The sequence below is a fragment of the Vicugna pacos genome, chromosome 18 (assembly GCF_048564905.1).
Source record: "Vicugna pacos chromosome 18, VicPac4, whole genome shotgun sequence".
In the NCBI taxonomy this organism is placed as follows: domain Eukaryota; kingdom Metazoa; phylum Chordata; class Mammalia; order Artiodactyla; family Camelidae; genus Vicugna; species Vicugna pacos.
In genome coordinates this window covers 44,158,597-44,177,058 of record NC_133004.1, presented here as the reverse complement: position 1 = coordinate 44,177,058, position 18,462 = coordinate 44,158,597, and the positions used below count along the sequence as shown (strand labels likewise).

General features: G+C 57.4%; 1 protein-coding gene across 2 annotated transcripts in view; it reads right to left on the bottom strand.

Moving 5' to 3' along the window:
* The window catches only part of RADIL (Rap associating with DIL domain), a 51,536-nt gene that overhangs the window by 8,202 nt on the left and 24,872 nt on the right, over window positions 1–18,462 (bottom strand). For both annotated transcript variants that reach the window (XM_072943388.1, XM_072943389.1), the window contains exons 3-7: window positions 11,176–11,423; window positions 9,690–10,322; window positions 7,539–7,576; window positions 4,426–4,586; window positions 85–197 (exon numbers count right to left, since the gene is read on the bottom strand). In XM_072943388.1, the coding sequence (XP_072799489.1) occupies window positions 85–197; window positions 4,426–4,586; window positions 7,539–7,576; window positions 9,690–10,322; window positions 11,176–11,423 (1,193 nt within the window). The remainder of the gene's footprint in view (window positions 1–84; window positions 198–4,425; window positions 4,587–7,538; window positions 7,577–9,689; window positions 10,323–11,175; window positions 11,424–18,462) is intronic.

Sequence of the window (18,462 nt, the reverse complement as noted above, 5' to 3'; positions counted from 1 at the left end):
GGGAGGGAGGGGGCCAAGGCCAGGGTTCAAGTGGGCAGAAGCTCAGATCCCCCCGCTCCTCCCCGGGGCCCCGCGAGGCCGTACCTTCGAGACGTAGTACACGCACTGCTGGAAGGCGTACAGGATGACCTCCTCCAGCACCGCCATGGCCTCCTCGCTGGCCGTGAGGGTGCAGGAGAACAGGGACTCCTTCGAGCCTGTGGGGAGATGCAGCACCGTCACCGCATGGGGGTGGCCGGACCTTAGGACACGTGCAAGACGCTTCCAGAACCGCAGCAACTTCCACAGTTGCCCCGACGCCTCCTGAGTGCGCTCACCCAGCGCCCTCCCCTTGGGTTTGGAAAACCTGATAAGCCAGAGCCACAGAGCAGCCCGACCTGATCCCAATCCCACCTGCCACACCTCTCCCAGGGGCCCTGGGGCCCTGAGGTGCTGGCCAGGGTGGCCGGGACCCCAGCACTGCGCTTCCAGGCCCATCGGCACCAAACTGATACCAAGGGCATTAGAAGGTCATTAGCTGGTAGATGCTGATATGTTTTCTGTCAGAACCAAATGCCTCAGAAACAGCAGATCCTGACCTAACTCCCTGCAAGCCACTTCTCACTCAGGACGCTGGTCAGAGCACCTAAAGAGACCATCAGTCAGTAGAATCATGACGTTTCCCAAGAAGAGAAGCCCAATGGTCCACGTCTGTGTCCCCCCGAGCGCCCCAGAACACTGCAGGGGAGATGCTGCCGTGTCTCAGGCACAGGGTGGAGACCCCGGACTCTCAAGGGGCTGCTCTGGGGGGCACTTGAGACAGCAGGCCAGGGGGCGGCCTCCCAGGCTGGGCAGCAGCCGGGGGCGTGGCTGCAGCCGGGACCGGGGGCGTGAGCAGACCTTCCCTCCAGGAGGGGCTCCTGTAGAGCTGGGAGGCCAGACTAGCAACAGGGTCGCCAGGACCAGCGCAGGGGTAGGCACCCCAAGGGGCCTTCCAGAACGCGGGGAGGCATGAGGTCCACAGGGCTGGGGTCCTGCCGGCGACTAGGGGACGGGGCCGGATGCAGACGCCTGCCGCTGTCCCCCACTCTCTCAGCTCCTTGTTGCTCTTCACAGGGACCAAAGGCTGCAGCCCTGGCCTTGTGCGTCCAGTGTGGACGGGCCCAGTCCACCAGCAGGGACTCCCCCTCACTGCCCATCTGCTCCACAGGGCAGCCCTGCACCTGGGAATCTCCCTCAGGCCCGGGGTTGGGGGAGGCGAGAATCGCTCTGAGTGCTAAGCTGGGCCTCCCAGAAGCACAGGACCAGGCTGCCCTGCTGCCAGGTAAACAGGAAGGAAACGGTGTGCCAGTTCCTCAGAGACCCACCCTGCAGACGTCAGGACGTGCCATCAAGGGCTCGGGGCTCCCTGAGCCCCAGGGATCACGCCCCAGTAAACCACCTGACCAGGAAGCCAGCGGCCTGCAGGGCCTCCCCAGAGCTGGCCTGCAGGTCTCGCGTAGGGTCCTGGCGGGGTCTGGTTGCTCCCGGCGTCCTCACCGGGCTCTGGGGAAGAAGCAAATCGAGCTTCTTGAGGGCCCCAGGTCTGGGGGAGCAGGAGGGTCTTAACAGGGCTGGCTGTTGCCCGGTCAGCTGCAATGCTCCTTTCTTCCAGAAAGTTCCAGGCCTACAGAAACACACCAGGCTGGCCCCTCTGCTGACTGGAACGCACGCAGACCCCATGTATTTCACAGCCAATCACAGCCAGTGGGAACGCAGGCCGAGAAACCCAGCTCCAAACCCTCTCACCGCAGCGGGGCCCCTGCAAAGGGTGCAGGCACTGACTGCAGGCCCCCTGTCCGCCAGCTTGTCTGAGAAGGCCGCCCTACACCCCTCGTGTGGGAGCGGGGCTCTGGTGGGAGGAGGGGACCCATGGAGCACAGCCACGGGGCAGGCTCCCAGCAGAGTCACTCCCAGCTGCGGGGTGGGCTCCGCTGAGTGACAGCCTACGAGCCTTTCTGAACCTCCCTCCCTCGGCCCAGGCCTGAGGCCCTCCTCTGGGCACCTGAGGACCCTTCCCAAACACACACATCTGCAGGCATTGAGACCGAGCCTCAAAGTCTCACAGGAGAATTTTAAGTGAATAAATTAAACATCACCCCCATCCGCAGCCGGCCCTGGGCTGATCTTCTATCTGCCTGTTCAAAAGGGCCTCCTGGATAACAGCTTTGGACAAAAAAAAAGGGGGGGGGTGTTTAGGGAAAGAAAAGGCTATTTTCCCAGCTTTCAGGACATGACATCTCTGTTTTTAGAATTCTTCTCACAGATACTTCCTGCTGAAGGTCGGGAGGCCAGGCCAGCAGGCCGCCTGCAGCCCTCCTTCGCCCTCTGTGGTGCTGCTGTTCCTCTGAGCTCTCCAGAGCCTGCGACCCCAGGACATCGTCTTTGAGACTGTCAGACCTCGCGGTGGCTTCCCCGGCCCACATGGTCCCCAGGGCAAGCGGAGGCGGGACCCCGGCCGTCCACACGCTCACCCTCCCAGCACCAACTGGGCTACAGGACATCCGGGCCTCAGACCAAAAATCACTTCTTCCCAAGAGCAGAGGCAAGAGGAAGGACGCAGAGCCCCCCAGCAGGTTTTCATGAAAATCAGCCAGACTCAGGGTCCCCATGAAGGACTAACTCCAGGACTGCAGGCTCTCAACTCAACACAGCGCCTGAAACACGCCAGAAACACGCCAGACGAGAAGGGGCGTCGGAGGACTTGGCTGTGAACACTGGGACCAAAGTCAGAACAGGGCTGGGGTGGGGGTGGGGTTCTCCCAGCTGGCTTTCTCTGGAGCCAGAATGGGCGAGTCTCCCTCCAACACCCCGGCCCCTGGCATCCCACACAGAAGGACAAGCCAGAGGCCCGGGCGCTCGCTGGCCGATGCTGCGTGCAGAGGAGTCCACCCCCACTCAACCTGCTGGGCGGCTGCGGCCTGGGCCCTGGGCGGCTGGAACCCCACCCCACCCCAGGAGCCTGGCTGGGGCGGAGAGAGAGGTGACCAGAGGCCTTGCAAGGAAGGGAGAGCTGAGCTGCAGGCGCTGCGGTCCAGCAGGGCCAAGCGCAGGGCAGGCCCAGGCTGCTGGACGGAGCGCGGGGTCCTGGCAGCAGAGACCTGAGGAGGTGGGGCCGTTATGATACGTCCAAGGGAAAAGGCACGTGCCAGTCTGCTTCCGATCTAGGCCTGGGGACAGAGAGCAGCTGCCCCACCCCAGGAGTCTAATGGGCGGTGTTCACAGTGTCCCCCGGGGGGCACAGGACAGAGCGACAGGCCAGCGGGCCTGGGGTGAGTGGCCAGTGCTTCTCTCCACAGATCCACGGACGCCCAGGCTCCCGGGCCCTGGGAGCCCAACACAGTGTCTGCTGCCCACCTCACAGGGAGGCAGCGCGTAAAAAAGGCCACCACTGATGTGAGCAAAGTAGACAGGCCCCACGCCCTGCCTCCCCCAGCCCAGGCTCCCCAGGGACATCCCAGGTCCCGACCCACCAACCCGCCTCCACGGCTGGCTCCCAGCGGCCGGCTGAGCACAGAGCGGGACAGTCTGCCCCGTGCAGACCACCCCTCACCGTCAGCCACCAAGAGCCCCTCCTCTCAGGAAACCTAGCCCGCTGGCATCAGGGGCCGAGCAGGGCCCAGCATGGACCACCTCCCGGGAGACACAGCTGAGCCCTCAGAGATGCTGGGCAGACCCCGCCCTGCCTCCCACTGCAGCGCCACCTCAGGAGTCCCCCGGCTCTGGCGAGGCCGGGAACAGGAGGGAGGGCAGCGAGCGGCTTCGTTTTCACGGCGGCTGAGCAATGCTGCTGGGGTGAAACCCAGCCCCAGGGAGCACGGCTGTCACATCCAGGTCCTGCTGCAGATCGGCCCTGCTGCCCCTCCCAGCCCCGTTCCAGGATCCCCAACGGCTCCCGCCACCCTTATCAGACACACGCCAGCTGAAGTCCCGTTCGGCCAGCCAAACACAACCTTCTCCACGAAGCCCTCCCAGACGGCCCAGTCACTCACTCTCTCACTTAGTGTCTTCAGCACTTTATGCTGCATTTCATAAACCCTACAACACTCTTTCCCAGGTTTTAGTCTCTGAAGTCAACACGCATCACACAGCCTCATAGCTCTCACTGGCGATGTGTTCCTTGTAAGGGACGCTGGCCTGGGGCTGGCGCACTGCACTCTTTCTCCTGGTGCTTGGTGAGTGACCTGCATCCCCTGGGCCTCCCCAGGAGGAACAAAGTGGGGCTGCGTGAAGTCACGGGGACACACAGTGCCAGGGATGAGAGGTGCCGAGTTAGCCAACCCCCACGTCACCTCCCTCTTGGAGGAAGCCCCCGACACAAACCCACCTCTGTTCTGGGGGCCAGCGCGACCTGAGACAGCCAGGTGACACCCACTCGCCCACCTGGGAACAGCAGCACAGCCATACCTGTGACATCCAGCTCCTCCTCCAAGCTCTGCATGTAGAGGGGACACTTCTGCTGGATGAAGTACAGCAGCTCCACCGAGTTGGACATCCAGAAGAGGATGGGCTGCAGGTCTGGAGCCAGGCCAGCCATGGTAAAGCTGGCCAAGGAGAGGGGCTCCTGGCTGCCAAGACAGAGACCAAGAGTTACACTGGGACCGTCACCCAGGGAGGCCGAGTCCACTACTCCCTGCATGGGGGGACATCGGATGCTCACAAGGACAGTCACAACCTGTTAACCCACCCACATCAGGCTGGGAAATTAGATACAGATCGATAACCTATTGGGGCGCATCCCCCACCAACCCTCAGAGGAAGGACCACCCCGGCCACAACCACTGGTAAAGGACCCTAGTAAGCGCACTGTTCGCATCTCCTCCCTCAGAACTAGGTAACAGAGCGGCTGTGACTGCAAACAGCCAGCAAGCTACCTGTGGTATTTGAGAACGGGAGACACCAGCATCCGTGTCTGGTTTAAGCGCTGACAGAGAAAACAGTAATGTAACGATGTGGGGAGGTGGGCAGGCAAGGCGAGCCGAGCACTGCCTCCTGAGGGCAGGAGGTCAGCGGGAGAAATTAGGAGTCTGGGATTAGCAGATACAAACGACTCTATGTGAAACAGATAAACAACAAGGACCTACTGGACAGCACAGGGAACTATATTCAATATCTTGTAACAACCTAAATGAAAAAGAATATATATACACACACGCCTGAATCACAATGCTGTGCACCTGAAACTAACACAACAGTGTAAATCAACTATACTTTCATTAAGAAAAAAAGGCCACCTACGGAATGGGAGAAAATATTTGCAAATCGTACATCAGATAAGGTTAGTTTCCAATATATATAAGGACCTCCCGCAATTCAAAAGCAAAAAGCCCAATAACCCAATTAAAAACAGGCTAAAGACTTGAGTAGATATGTCTGCAGAGAAGACATGCAGCCAGCCCGCAGATACAGGAAAAGGTGCTCACATCTCTAACCATCAGGCAGAGAGGAGTCAGAACCACAGCGAGGCGTCACCTCACGCTGGGCAGAACAGCTTCATCGAGAAGAGCAGAGACAGCCGGTGCTGGCGAGGACGTGGGGAGAAGGGCCCCCTCGCGCACCACGGGTGGGGATGCAAGACAGTGTGGCCACTGTGGAAACCCGTATGGAGGCTCCTCAAAAACTTAAAAATGGAACTGCCATGTGATCCAGCAATCCCACTTCTAGGTGTTTGTGCAAAAGAAGTGAAATCAGGACCTCCGAGAAACATCAGCGCCCAGCAGCCACTGCAGTGCTAGTCACAGCGTCCAAGGGGTGGGGCCAAGTGAAGGCCCACCGACAGAGGGGTGCATAAAGAAAATCTGGCTTATGATACAATGCGACATTGTGTGGCCTCAAAAAAAAGAAGGAAATCCTTCAACATGCAACAACACGGATGAACCATGAAGACTTCATGCTCCGTGAAATAAACCGATCGCAGAAGGACAAATACTACACGACTGCACTTACAGGAGGTATCTCAAATAGTCAAACTCCCAGAATCAGAGAGCAGAACTGTGGTCACCAGGAGCTGGGGAGGCAGAAGAGGGAAACTGCTCTTGAACGAGCATGAAGTCTTGGTTACACAGGGTGGATGAGTCCTAGAGCTCCGCCCTGCAACGCGTGCCTACGCGTAGAGGCGCTGTAACGGGCCGTTTTCACGTTGTGTTCTCACTTGGCAAAATAAACAAACATGGGCCAGATCAAATCAATGGTGTTCCGATACAAATCATTTTTAAAGTCCATTGGGGATGCCTATAGAAGAGAAATTATTACTCTTCTGTATTACTATTTTTTTTATTACTGAAAACAAAATCAAATGCATTTTTGCTAATAAAAATTAAATGAAAATGAAAATAATTCGAAAAACTTCAAAAACAATTCATGAGTCGAAGATATTTTAAAGTAAATATTTGCAAGAATAAGGAAATAATAAAGACGTTAATGGAATAGAAATCAAAGAAAAAGTAAACAAAATAACAAAACTGGTTCTTTTAAACAGATAATAACAGACAAATGTCTGGGAAGAGAAACCAAAGCGGGGGCTGGGGGGAGGGTGTAGCTCAGTGGCAAAGCATATGCCTAGCATGCACAAGGTCCTAGGTTCAATCCCCCGTACCTCCATTAAAAAATTCTTTTGATTGAAAAAAAAAGGAAAAAGGAAAAGACAGGAACACTACAGGAATCAAACAAAGGGCTATCACTACAAATACATTTGAGATAAAAAAGTCACAAGAGAATATAACGAACAATTTTATTCCAACAACTTTGAAAACATATGCAATAGATAATTTCCTAGGAAAGCAGAAATTACCAAAGTCAACACAAGAAGAAACAGAAAACTAAGCCGTAATCATTACAGGAATGGGAGCAGCAAACACAAGCATGGCCCAGATGCTTTTCCAGGTCACTCCCAGGGACCTCACCCCAGACAAGCTGACTCAGAGAACCCAGAACAGAGACGGCTGCCCAATTCACTTCTGCAAACCTTGCTATGAAAATCAGACAAGGACAATACAAAACATACATAAATGCATAGGCCACTTTCACCTATGAATCCAGATGGGAAAACCCTAATTAAGGCATCAAATCGCATCTCACCAAACAAAACCAACACCCGTGAAAGGCTTAATCCCAGGAACCCAGCTGTGGTTCAGAAAGCCTCTGAATGTGGAACCCACACGCACAGGTGCAAGGGGAAAGCGTGTGACAGCCACAGACGCAGAAAAAGCATTCTGTAAAACCTAACGGTCATTCGCAATTTTAAAATCGGCACACGACATAAGACCTGAAGCAAACGGAACGAAATGTTCATGTTGGATTCTGGCGTGAGTTCAGGGATGATTGATGTATTCTGTACTTTTCTGTATTTTGGAAGTGATTTATAATTTAAAAATAAAAATAAAAAAGAACATTCACTAGGGATGGACACAGAGCTGCTTTAGGCCCTAAGAGCACAAGGCCGACCCCCGGGCTGCGGGGGCCCTGGCTCTCAGCTCCTCGGGAACCGGCTGCCTGGGGGGCGGTGAGCGACGGATACTTACAGGTGCGCCTGCTTCTCTGCCAGTTCTTTGGTTTTCTCCTACAATCATGAAGGGGCAAAAAAAGCAAACATGAGAAAAACAGGATGCCGCGGGATGTGTTCGGTGAGAGCAGCATGGACAGAGGCTGCCCATCTGCGCAAAAGCACGGCAACCCCGTTCCAGGCATCCCGTCCTGTGCCACTCGCTCTCAGCCACCCGGGGAAGAGTGTTTTTCAGTTTGATGTGATTTCCTTCACTGAACGTGCCCACACATTTCCTGAGAGAGCAGTGCTTCGTGGCCGTCTCTCTTACATAAGCACTGGCCATTTCAGGAAGGGTAAAGACAGGTCAAACAAGTATTGGAATGAGGATTCCAGCAACACCCTTGTGGCTAAGCTTCACACGTGCACTTCCGAACACCAGCCGCAGTAACAATGGGCAGCCCACGTGCGCTTGAATATTGATGAACATGTTCAAATGTCCCAATAGGGCCTCAGGTCAAGCCAACATTTTCTGTCCCCTATAATTAAGAAATCCTTCTTGCTTCAGTGACAAGTTATCTGGCTAAGTGTAGCCCTACTTGTGACCCTCTCACCGGTCTCCTAAGATGCGCACGTTGGTCAGGAGTGGATGAGAAACCCAAGCATGGAGTGGAGAGGAGGCTGCTGACGCCTCGGAAACACACAGACAAGTGAACCTCAGGGGCTCCGACAGATCAGCCTCGAGGCTTCTCAATACCACAGGGGGCAACCCAGGCTCGAGACCTGGGTAGGGTGGTCCCCCTCACCGAGCCTCAGTTTCCACGCTTGCACAGAGGGTGGAGGTGACCCCAGGTGCACAGCAGGGAAGCCGAGGGCTCCGGCGGGACGCGGCTCTCCCCCCAGGAGTCACTGACACTCCACTGCCACGGCATTCTCCACTGCGACGTGGGACACACCACCGACATTGTCAGGGTTGTTGTGAGGATTAAATCAAACAGCCTCCGATTTACCAGTGAGGGTCTGCACAGAGCAGGCTCAGGAAAGGACAGTGATTCGTGTGGAATTCAGAGTGTCTAAGCCTCAGGCCACTAGGTCACCACCCACCCAGACGCAGTCAGGCATCCACCCTGCAGAGTGCAGCTGCCCCCGCACACAACTGCAGGGAGGGGAAGTGACCACACACGTCCAGTGCCACGTGGGGCCCTGGGGACACGGCTCAGATACCCGCGATGCACACAGACTGCTTGTACAAACCTTTGGGTGTGGCAGCCCACAATGGGTTTTACTTTTAAAAAGTTGCAAACATTTTAAGTGTAGGTTTTAATCTGAGGGATCTATCCGGTGTCTACACAGCCCAGTGCTTCCCTTTCCTCACGTCTTGGAGGTGGGGGGCCGCGCCGTGGCGCTGCGCCTCAGGGACCTGCTCTCCCTGGGCCGTCATGACCAAGCCTAAGGGGGTCTCTCCGAAGGACTGTGTGTGACTACCAGCCATCTTTTAGGTCTTAGGGAGTCCGGCCCATGGAGAGGCAGGAGAGGGTGGGGGGACTGAACGCGCGGGACTGCAGCGCTGGCTCTGGCCCTGCGGACAGGCTGTCTGCGCCCAGGCACGAGGCCCACCTGGTGCTCCCGCACCCAGGGGCTGCGTGGTAGTGCCTGGAGTGTGGGGGGAGGGGAGGGGTGCTACCCACACGCAGTGGGGGAGGCCAGGGATGCTGCCCAAGACCCCACAGCACACAGGTGGCCCCACAGCAAGGAATTCTGCCTGGACCTGCAAGACGCTGCAGTCCAGAGACCGTTCTGGGGGATATTTCAGTCCACAACGTCGACAAGATCTGGCCCCATCACCCCTGACAAGGGATCTGCAGGGGCTGTTAGCAGGGGGAGGAAGCGGGGGGCACCCAGGCCACCTGGGGGCTGGCAGGGCTGGGCCAGGCCAAGGGGAGGGACATGGGACCAGAGCTTACAGAGCCATGGCCGACCCCACAGGGTGATGGGCCACAGCCAAGACCCCGGGCTCCCTCGGTGGTCCTGCCTCCTGACCGCCGGGTGGGCAGGGAAGTGCAGACAGGCAGGAAGGCTGGTCTGGGTCAGAGGTGGAGCTCGCCACGTCCACCCCAGGAGCCACAGCCCCCGCCTGTCCCCCTACGGCTGAGGCACCCAGACAGTAAGCCGCCCAGGCCCCGCCACTGACCCAGACTGTCTCGCGGATCGTCTTGGCTATCTTAAGCAGGAGCTGCCCGAACGAGCCCGGCTCAAGGCGGGTGGCCGAGTGCTGGACGCAGAGGCAGAGGAGGAAGGCAGGGGTCAGCTTGTGGTCGTCGCCGCCCGGCTCGACCAGCGTCATGATCCGCTGCAGCAGCGTGTCCTCCATGTCGGGCTCGAACTCCAGGTGCAGTGGCCGTGGCCGGGGGAGGGCGGCCCGCTCGGAGACCGAGGCGCCCCGGGCCCGGAGCACGGTGCCGCACATCCGACAGCTCTGCGGCACAGCCCGGAGGCGGGCCAGGGCCTGGGCGGGCAGGGGCTGGGCCTGCGCCGGGTCCTTGAACAGCAGCAGGTAGTAGAGGCCCAGGGAGAGCAGGTCCCCGTGGCGCAGCACCACGGCGCGGCCCCCCACCTCCGAGAAGTTGACCGACACAGGCGCACCAGGGATGGGCTCCAGGACCAGCCGTGGCCCGGCCTGCTCCCCGCCCGAGGGCTGGCGCCGGCGGATGGTGCAGTGCAGGGGCAGGATGTCGGGGGCCGCGAGGTTGATGCTGGGCTTGCTGGAGGGGGTCCTCTGGCCCACCGTGTGCCGCTCCCGGTTCAGCACATACACCAGGCTGTCCTGAAATGCAGACACCAAGCCTCAGGGGCAGGACACCGCTCGGCGCTGCCATCAGTGGTCCCTGGCACCTAAGCCTCCCTGGGCCACCCGCCCAACCTGCTGCTCGCTCTCAGCCCTCCCACTGGGCGCCCACCCATCCCCAGGGGAAGTTCCCAGGGCATCCTCGCTGGCACACCACACACCCAGGGTAACGCCAGCTTTGAGACGTGAGTGGCCAGACCAGGGTGGACCTGGACACAGGTGCCAGTTTGCAGACCCAGCCAAGCCCACCCAGGTGACTGTGATGACCCCCTGCCCAGGACCTGAGCAGCAGAGCCCCCCTACATCACAAAGGGTGTGTGTGTAAGATGGAGCAGGAAGTGGATGGTGACATGTCAGCGCCAAGGGCGAGACCCCTCAGGCCAAGACGTCTCCACAAGGGGCATGCTCGCTGGGGTAGGAAGAGGGCCTCCTCAGAGAAAGCTGCCCTGGGGGCCCCGAGGGTACGCCAGGCCCGAACCCCAGCCAGCGTGCGCCATCGCCCAGGCACCTGCCGCCCTCGGGGGAGGCTGCAGACTCCCCCAAGGTCAGGCAGGAAAGGGGAGGCTGGAAGGAGCCTGGCGCTGGGTGAGACCCACGCTGGGATCGGTCAGCAAGGAGCCAGGGGACCCCTGCACAGGGCCCTGCTGCCTGCACGGAGAGAATGCTCTGGAAGCAGAGTCTGGGGAGGCCCCCACCCCTCTCTAGAGTCTAGGACGGGCCCAATGTGGTGGTCCCCTCAGCCCACTGTCACCAGAGCAGCAGCAGCCCCCCAGTCCCCCTGCTGACTGGGCCTTCCATCTGAGGAGCCGGCCGAGGCGGGAGCTGGGCTCACGTGCTGCTGGCTGTAGCCCTGCAGAAGGAGCAGGTGGGGCGACTCGTAGAGGGAGCAGCGCATGGTGTCCTGGCCGGGCTCCTCGGGGCCCCGGGCGGCGTCCAGCAGGGTGGTGGCTGAGCTCAGGCTGGTCTCGCTGACCGTGCGGCGCAGCCGGGGTAGAGGGGGGCTCCGAGTACCCTCTGAGGCTGGGGCTGGGGTCCCCTTGGCGCGGCTCCGCTGCAACCTCCGGGCCTGGGCGTTTATCCCTGAAACAAGCAGCGCAGGGTAAACGGAGCCCGCCCCAGGCCCACCTCCACTCAGATCTCACGGAGCCGCTCCAGCACTGGTCACCGCTCTACCAAGCAGGCCTGGAGGAGGCCACAGCACTCTGCCCCCTGTTCACACCCTCGAAAGGCTTGGGCACCTCCGGGACTCCCCCAAAGGCCAGGAACCCCAGCCGTCTGCGTCCCCTGGTGCCCTACAGGATCCAGATGGGGTGCCCTAGCTGCACCCCCGCCCCCTCCCTCTGACCAGCAAGCACCACAGCCTCCCCTCCAGACACCAAGCCCACCGCAGCATCTACTCCGCCGGGTCAGCGTGCTGGGGGCACCGTGGGCATCAACCCAAAACCCTGACCATCCGCGCATCCTGTCCTGGCAGTGTGTGCACATGTGCTCTAATTAGATGAGACGAGAACCATCATCATCCCCCCAGTTTACACGGAGGAAGCAGTCAACTCCCCACGTCATCCCAGCCCACTGAGCCGGCTGGCCTCCACCCAGAACACGGCTGCTCTGTCTGGGCTGCCTCCAACCCAGCCAGGTCAGAGCGTGTGCACACACAACACAACTCATAAAGCTTCCTTCTACACATCGAGGACATGCTCTTTTAAACTAACAGAGCACGAAAGCTGAGAAGCCCCTGGAAGTCACAGGCACCCGTCTCCGTCACCGCGCCGTTCTCCCCCCCCCCCCGCCCCTGCTGACCCCAGGGCTTCCCTTCTGAGCCTCTGCCGGTCCCCTCACACAGCCTCCATCCGCAGCAGCCCTTCCCATAGCCATCCCAAACAGAACCAGACCAAGCTGGAGGAAGTGGGGTGGGCGGAAGGTGCTGCCTTACCGGGAGCTGGCCGACCTGCCTTCCAGAAGAAAGCCTGCTCCTCTGCAGCCCGCGGGGGCCGGGGCTGCGGGAGGAGAGCCGCCCAGACGCAGTGCGAGCTGTCTGCCCGCTGCTGCAGGGCCGGCCAGCGACTGCCAGGCAGGGAGCAGGCGGGGGCTGGGGGAAGGGGCTGGGGGAGGGGACTGCAGGGGAAGGGGAGCAGGTGGGGCAGGGGGCAGGCATGGAGGAAGAGGTGGGGGCGGGGGCGGGCAGAAGCCAGGCGGGCCTGCCCTGTCCCACACACGCTCTCACCACTGCACAACCACGGGGCCGTGCCTCCAAGAGTACTTTAAAAACCAATCCGAAGCAATGTTCTCGCCCCAAGCTTTCCCTCCACCTAAGACGGAGTCGCAAGAGAGGACGCCCCTTCCAGAACCCAGACCCTCTCCTCGTAGGCTCCCAGGGGCCCCCAGAGGCCCTGGACGAGGCTCGAGCGGCCAGGGCCAGCGTCCCCTGAGACTGCAGCGACAGGTGTGGGCACAAGCTCGCAGCAAGCTGGGCCCCACTCCTCCAGCTGGGGTCCTGCACTCGCTCACAGGCGGCCCCATCCCATCCACAGCAGCCGTTCTCCCCAACCTGTGCTCAGCTCTGCCCTGGAGTTTGAAATAGCGCCACCCGGTCCAGCGCCCCAGGCCCCTCCATGGAGGCGGGCTGGGGCTGTCAGGAGGGAGGTGGCAGCAGCTCATGGCCATGGCCGTGGGCCGCCAACAACAGCACAGCCAGCAAGCGTGCAGAGCAACCCACAGCGCGCAGAGCAACCCACAGCGCCCAGCAGTCTCGATCCGTGCACACCCCACTGGCGGCACAGCCAGGAGAACCGTCACACGCGCGTGGACACCTGTGCGGGGACATCCACTGAACTGCACGAGACCCTCCGCAGGGACTGTTCACACACAGGAGGGACACGTGGCAAGGGAACAGGGCCCAGCGTGACCTGGGGCACTAGGGGGGAGGCAGGTGGGGAGCAGCCCTAGGGAATGAGACCTCTGTTTATGTGCCTAAAACAGCGCATGAAACCCCACTGCACATGACTGATGGTTTGCAAACGTGACATAAAGCTATTTTTAAAAACATACCAAAGGTACATAGTCAATTCAAGAAATGGCCAATGGCCACCCCACAGTGGGGAGGGACTGAGCCAGGGGGTGCATTACACAGCGCACTGGAGCTACAGAACCTGTGCAGTGTCACACCCTGCACGTAACAGAACGTACTTTATATGTAACTTTGTGTGATGTTTTACTCATTTTATTCTTAAAAATGCAAATATGATTAAAAATTTTTATGTCAACTCTGGAAGGTAGGTACCCAGTTACATTCTCTATAATTTATTTTTTTAACTTTCTTAAAGTGAAAATCATAAATTTTCGCAGGCCTCTCCCACACGTGCACAGCTTTCCAGCTGCCAGGGGGGCAGGCCGGGGGACCTGGCGGCGGGGTCCCGATGAGGCTGCCGGAGGCCACCCTGGTCCCGTGAGCGGCTCCCAGGAGGCACATGGCTTCCAGAGGGCTTACCAAGATGCTGCCCCTCCCACCCCCGCCACTGCCGCCAACATCTGGTCTTACTTCAGTTTCACATCACAAGATCCACTGAGCTTGGATGGAGGGTGGACAGTGGGGGACGGTGGCCTGTGGGGCGTGAGTCTGGGGTGCTCAGCCCAGGGTCTGCGCACGGGATCTGGGGCGTTAGTTACAGTGGAGCTGGTACCAAGAACAACATCACCCCAGCAGCCTCACTACCACCACCTCGAAGGAAATTCTTTGACAGACACATCGCAGAAAAGCCACCGTCCCCTGGAGAAGCGGCGCTCATGGAACAACAGTGAGTGGGGCCAGGCCTTTCACAGCAGCGATCTCCCATGGAAAGTTCTTCATCTTAAAGGAAAGCACCCGACCTTGCCCCTGGGTGCAGGGGACGCGCTCCGGGGCTGGGAGGCCAGGACATGTCCATTTCTCCACCACACTTCCACCGTGAGCTGGGCTGGACCGGCCCGTCACTGGACACTGTCCTGCTACCGGGTGACTGGGATCATCGAGGTCAGAGGTTCACCTGGTTCCCCGAGTCTGAGGGACACCCGGGAATCTGTATTTTGTAAAAGCTCCCAGGAACTCAGCAGCCAGGAGAGGCGCGGCTGCCCGGGCTGCCTCCCTCCCCCAAAGCCCTGACTGTCTAGACAAATCCCGCAGGGGGTAATCAGAAACCCACGGAGCCTCAGAAAGCACACCTAGTTGAGAATCTACCATCCTTATCTGCATTTTCAATGTCTGCTTCTCTTCTGCAGGTGAATGTCTGTCAGCTCCAGGGAGCGTGGCAGCAGTGAGGCTCCCTCCTGCCCGCTGCACGAGGCACACCTCGTTTTACCGCACTTCACAGACGCTGCGTTTTACAAATCGAAGTTCTGCGGCGAGTAGGTCCATCGGCACCATTCCCAACAGCATCTGCTCACTTGGAGTCTCTGTGTCACACTGTGGTGACTCTTGGAATACTTCAGACCTTTTCATCATTTCTATATTTGTAGCGATGACCTGTGATCAGCGATCTTTGATGTCACTATTGTAATTATTTTGGCATTTTTTACAATAAGGTATTTTTAAAGTCTGTGCGTCGTTCCCCTAGACCCGATGCCCTTGCACCCTGCCAGGCTACGGCGCAGTGGGAACGCCACTCCCTGCACAGGGACCCGGGAAGTCGGTGCGCCGCTCTCTACCGAGGTCCTCGCTCCGCCGCGGGCTCTCAGAGGTGCGCCTGCGTCTGCTCTCTGGTCAAAAAGCAGAAACATACCCAGCAGAGGAATAAGAGGAGAGGCCTCTGTGCCCCGACCCCACCGCAGGACACACATGGGACCACCCTGCTGCCCAGTACTGGGCCCCAGGCCCAGAGGCACAATGACTACTTTCCCACAATTTAAGAGAATAATATAACCAGGAGATACTCTGAAACAACCCTTGCTCCCCTTAAAGGAATCACGTTAAGTCACAGGCCCTGATGGGAGGTTCAGGGTCTGCCCTGCCGCTCCTGGACCATGCGTCTCTGACATGGGACCCGGGAGGGCCCTCACCTGTAGAAGGTGTAACTGTGAGACGGGAACAGTGTCCGCTCACAACGGCCGCGTTTCCAGGAAGGGGATGAGCTCCCTCACCCGCGGCCCCCACTGGACTGACACCCACCAGTCCTCAGCTCTGCAGGGCAGGGATCCGTGTTCCTTATCCCCTGAGCAGAGGCAGCCGCCCGGGCTGGGGAGGAAGAGGCAGGGGGCGACCCCCCGGCCACACGGTCTACACACAACCCTCCCCCCTCCGCAAGGAGCTGGTGCGCACAGAGGCCAGGGCTCCGGGTACTAGGGCGGCAAAATTAACTCTGAAAGCAGCTGGCAGCTGCCATCAGGGCTCTCGGCACCAGCTCTACGCTAGTTGCAGAACAGCACTGGAAAGAAAAACACCGCTCTTTTCCTGAAGGTCAGCAAGTTCAGGACAACAGATTCAACCTGCAGCTTCTAGCTCCCGACCCTGTTTGCGCTTCTCTCCCAGGAATCTGAGGGTTTGCAACCATGTATACAACTTGGGAGAGTTTCTGTTGCTCACACCCACACCAGGGCTGGAGGAGGTCTCAGAGATGCGGTTCTGATCAGCGATGAGGGGACAGATGTTCCTGCCTTGGGATGTTTTGCTAACACGGAGGACACAGACGTCCCTAATAACAGCTGGGGCTGCTCTGCAGTAGTCATTGTGAAATTCAGAGGTCAGATCTGCCTTAAAGAGGGCTTTTTAAACTGGAATGCCTTTTCTGGGTTAGCAAAAGCTGCGGGATGAAGTTCTAAGTCAGTCAAGCAACCTTCAACGTTACCTTAAAGTTTTCTGTATTTGAAAACCCACCCGAGGATGGCGAGCACTAACCGCTCCGCGGCTGGCCTCGTCCGGGGTGCTGTGCACTTAACTCCATTTTATTCTCACAATAAACCCTGCAAAGGGCCTGCAGTGAGGTGGCAATGTTGCCTGCCTTCTTAGGGTCAATCCCACCATTGACAAATAAAATTCTTAAAAAAAAAAAGGTCTATTGTACCCCCCCGCTCCCGTTAGGGACACAAGGATGCCTGCTGTGAGCACTTCTGTCCAGCACTGCACTGGAGGCCCCAGCTAGTACAATAAGGGAAGAAAAACATGTGAAAGGTAGAAGAATTTCAAAGAAACACATTCCTAATTACTTTGCAGACAATGTGACTGTGTACATAGTAAATAAAAAAGAATCTACAGATAAACTATCAGAATTAACAAGTGAATTTAGCAAGGGAGCGAGATACGGTGAGTATGCAAATTCAACAGTGGTTTTCAACAGTAGAAACAAAGAGAAAAGAGGGTATAAAAAATGATACCAGTTATAATAGTGTCAAGAAACACAAAGCAGCTAAGGAATAAATCTACCAGATGTGCAAGATCACTCCGCTGAAACTACACAACACTTCTGACAGAAGTTAAAGAAGGCAGAGGGAGAAAGACAGATGCACGAGGTGAGAGAGGACGTGGGGCGATCAGAGCCCCTACACACGATGGGGTGGCCAGTGCCAAGCAGCTTGGAGACAATTGTTTGGAGGCACCTCCTACCTCGGAACACAGGCACGCCAGATCCGGGACCCGCCACCTCCACCCCATGCGCACTCAGCAGGGATGCACGCAGCGTCACGGGACCCTCAGAGGAACGCGTCCACGGCAGCAGGACTCCTAATGGACCCAAGCTGGGATCAACCCAAGTGCCGACCAACAACAGGATGCCCAAACCAATCTGGTCCATTCACATGGTGGACTCCTGCATGGCAACGGTAATGCACAGGCTCTTCTAGAAGCAAGAATTACCCAAAAAAAGGCCAGCCACGAAAAGGTGCATATGATTCTGTATCTAGGAAATTTAATTAGAGCCAAAACTAAACTATGGCTTCAGACATCGGGGAAGCTGGGTCAGGGGCTGACGAGCAGGAGGGCAGGAGGTGGCCGGCCGGTGCCCTGGTGATGCGCCCACTCTCCTGACGCAGGTGCACGCACTTCCTGAAGGTTCCCTGGGCTGCACACTCACAACGCGGGCACTCTCCTGTCTGTACCTGCACACTGATGGAAAGTTTCCTTATAAGAGGGGACACCGACATGAAGATTATCATACACAAATTTCAGAAGGATGCTTAGGCTGTTTAGAGATAAAACATACCTTGAAATACCTGCAGAGAACAGGAAATTATAAACAATAACACCAGATTTGAAAAACAACCAGCTGGAACTTCTAAAATGAAGACAGACAGGAATGGAAGCCACAGCTTCAGTGCAGCAATCGGACACAGCAGGAGAGTCTGTGAAGTGAGACGCGAGTGAGAAGGCAGCTTCCGGGGCGCAGCGCAGAGAGCCAAGGACAGTGGGGGAGGACACACGAGGGGCTGAGAGGCACGAGGACTGGGTGCGGGAGAGGGGACGGCTGCGAGGCAGAGCAGCAAGAAGGGGGCAGAGGCAAAATCTGAAGAGGAGAGTGCTAAGAATTTTCAAAAACTGACTGGGGAAACTGATGCACAGATTCGTGAAAGCCAACGAAAGAAAGAACGACGTCACAGGGAAACTACAGACTAATATCCTTTACACAGAGACGTAAAATCTCCGAGATTCCGGCAAACATAGAAAAGGGATTAGACACCATGACCAGGTGGGGTTTACCCCAGGAAAGCAAGGTTGATTTCACACACAAAAATTGACTTCTGTTCATATGACATCACTTACATGTGGAATCTAAAAAAATGATACAAACTGTATTTACAAACCAAAACAGACTCACGGTCATAGAAAACAAACTATGGTTACCAAATAGGAAAGGGTGGGGAAGGAATAAATTAGGAGTTTGGGATTAAGAATACACATTATTATATACAAAACAGATAAGCAACAGGGACTTACTATGCAGCACAGGGAACTATATGCAATTTCTTGTAATAACATATAATAGAGAAGAATATGAAAAGAAAAAAATACATACGTATGTTCACGTGTAACTGAATTGCTTTGCTGTACACCTAGAACAACACTGTAAATCAACTACACTTCAACTTCCAAAATTATATTAAAAAGTCAATCACTGTAATACACCGTGTTGACCGAGTAAAAGACCAAAATGAAATG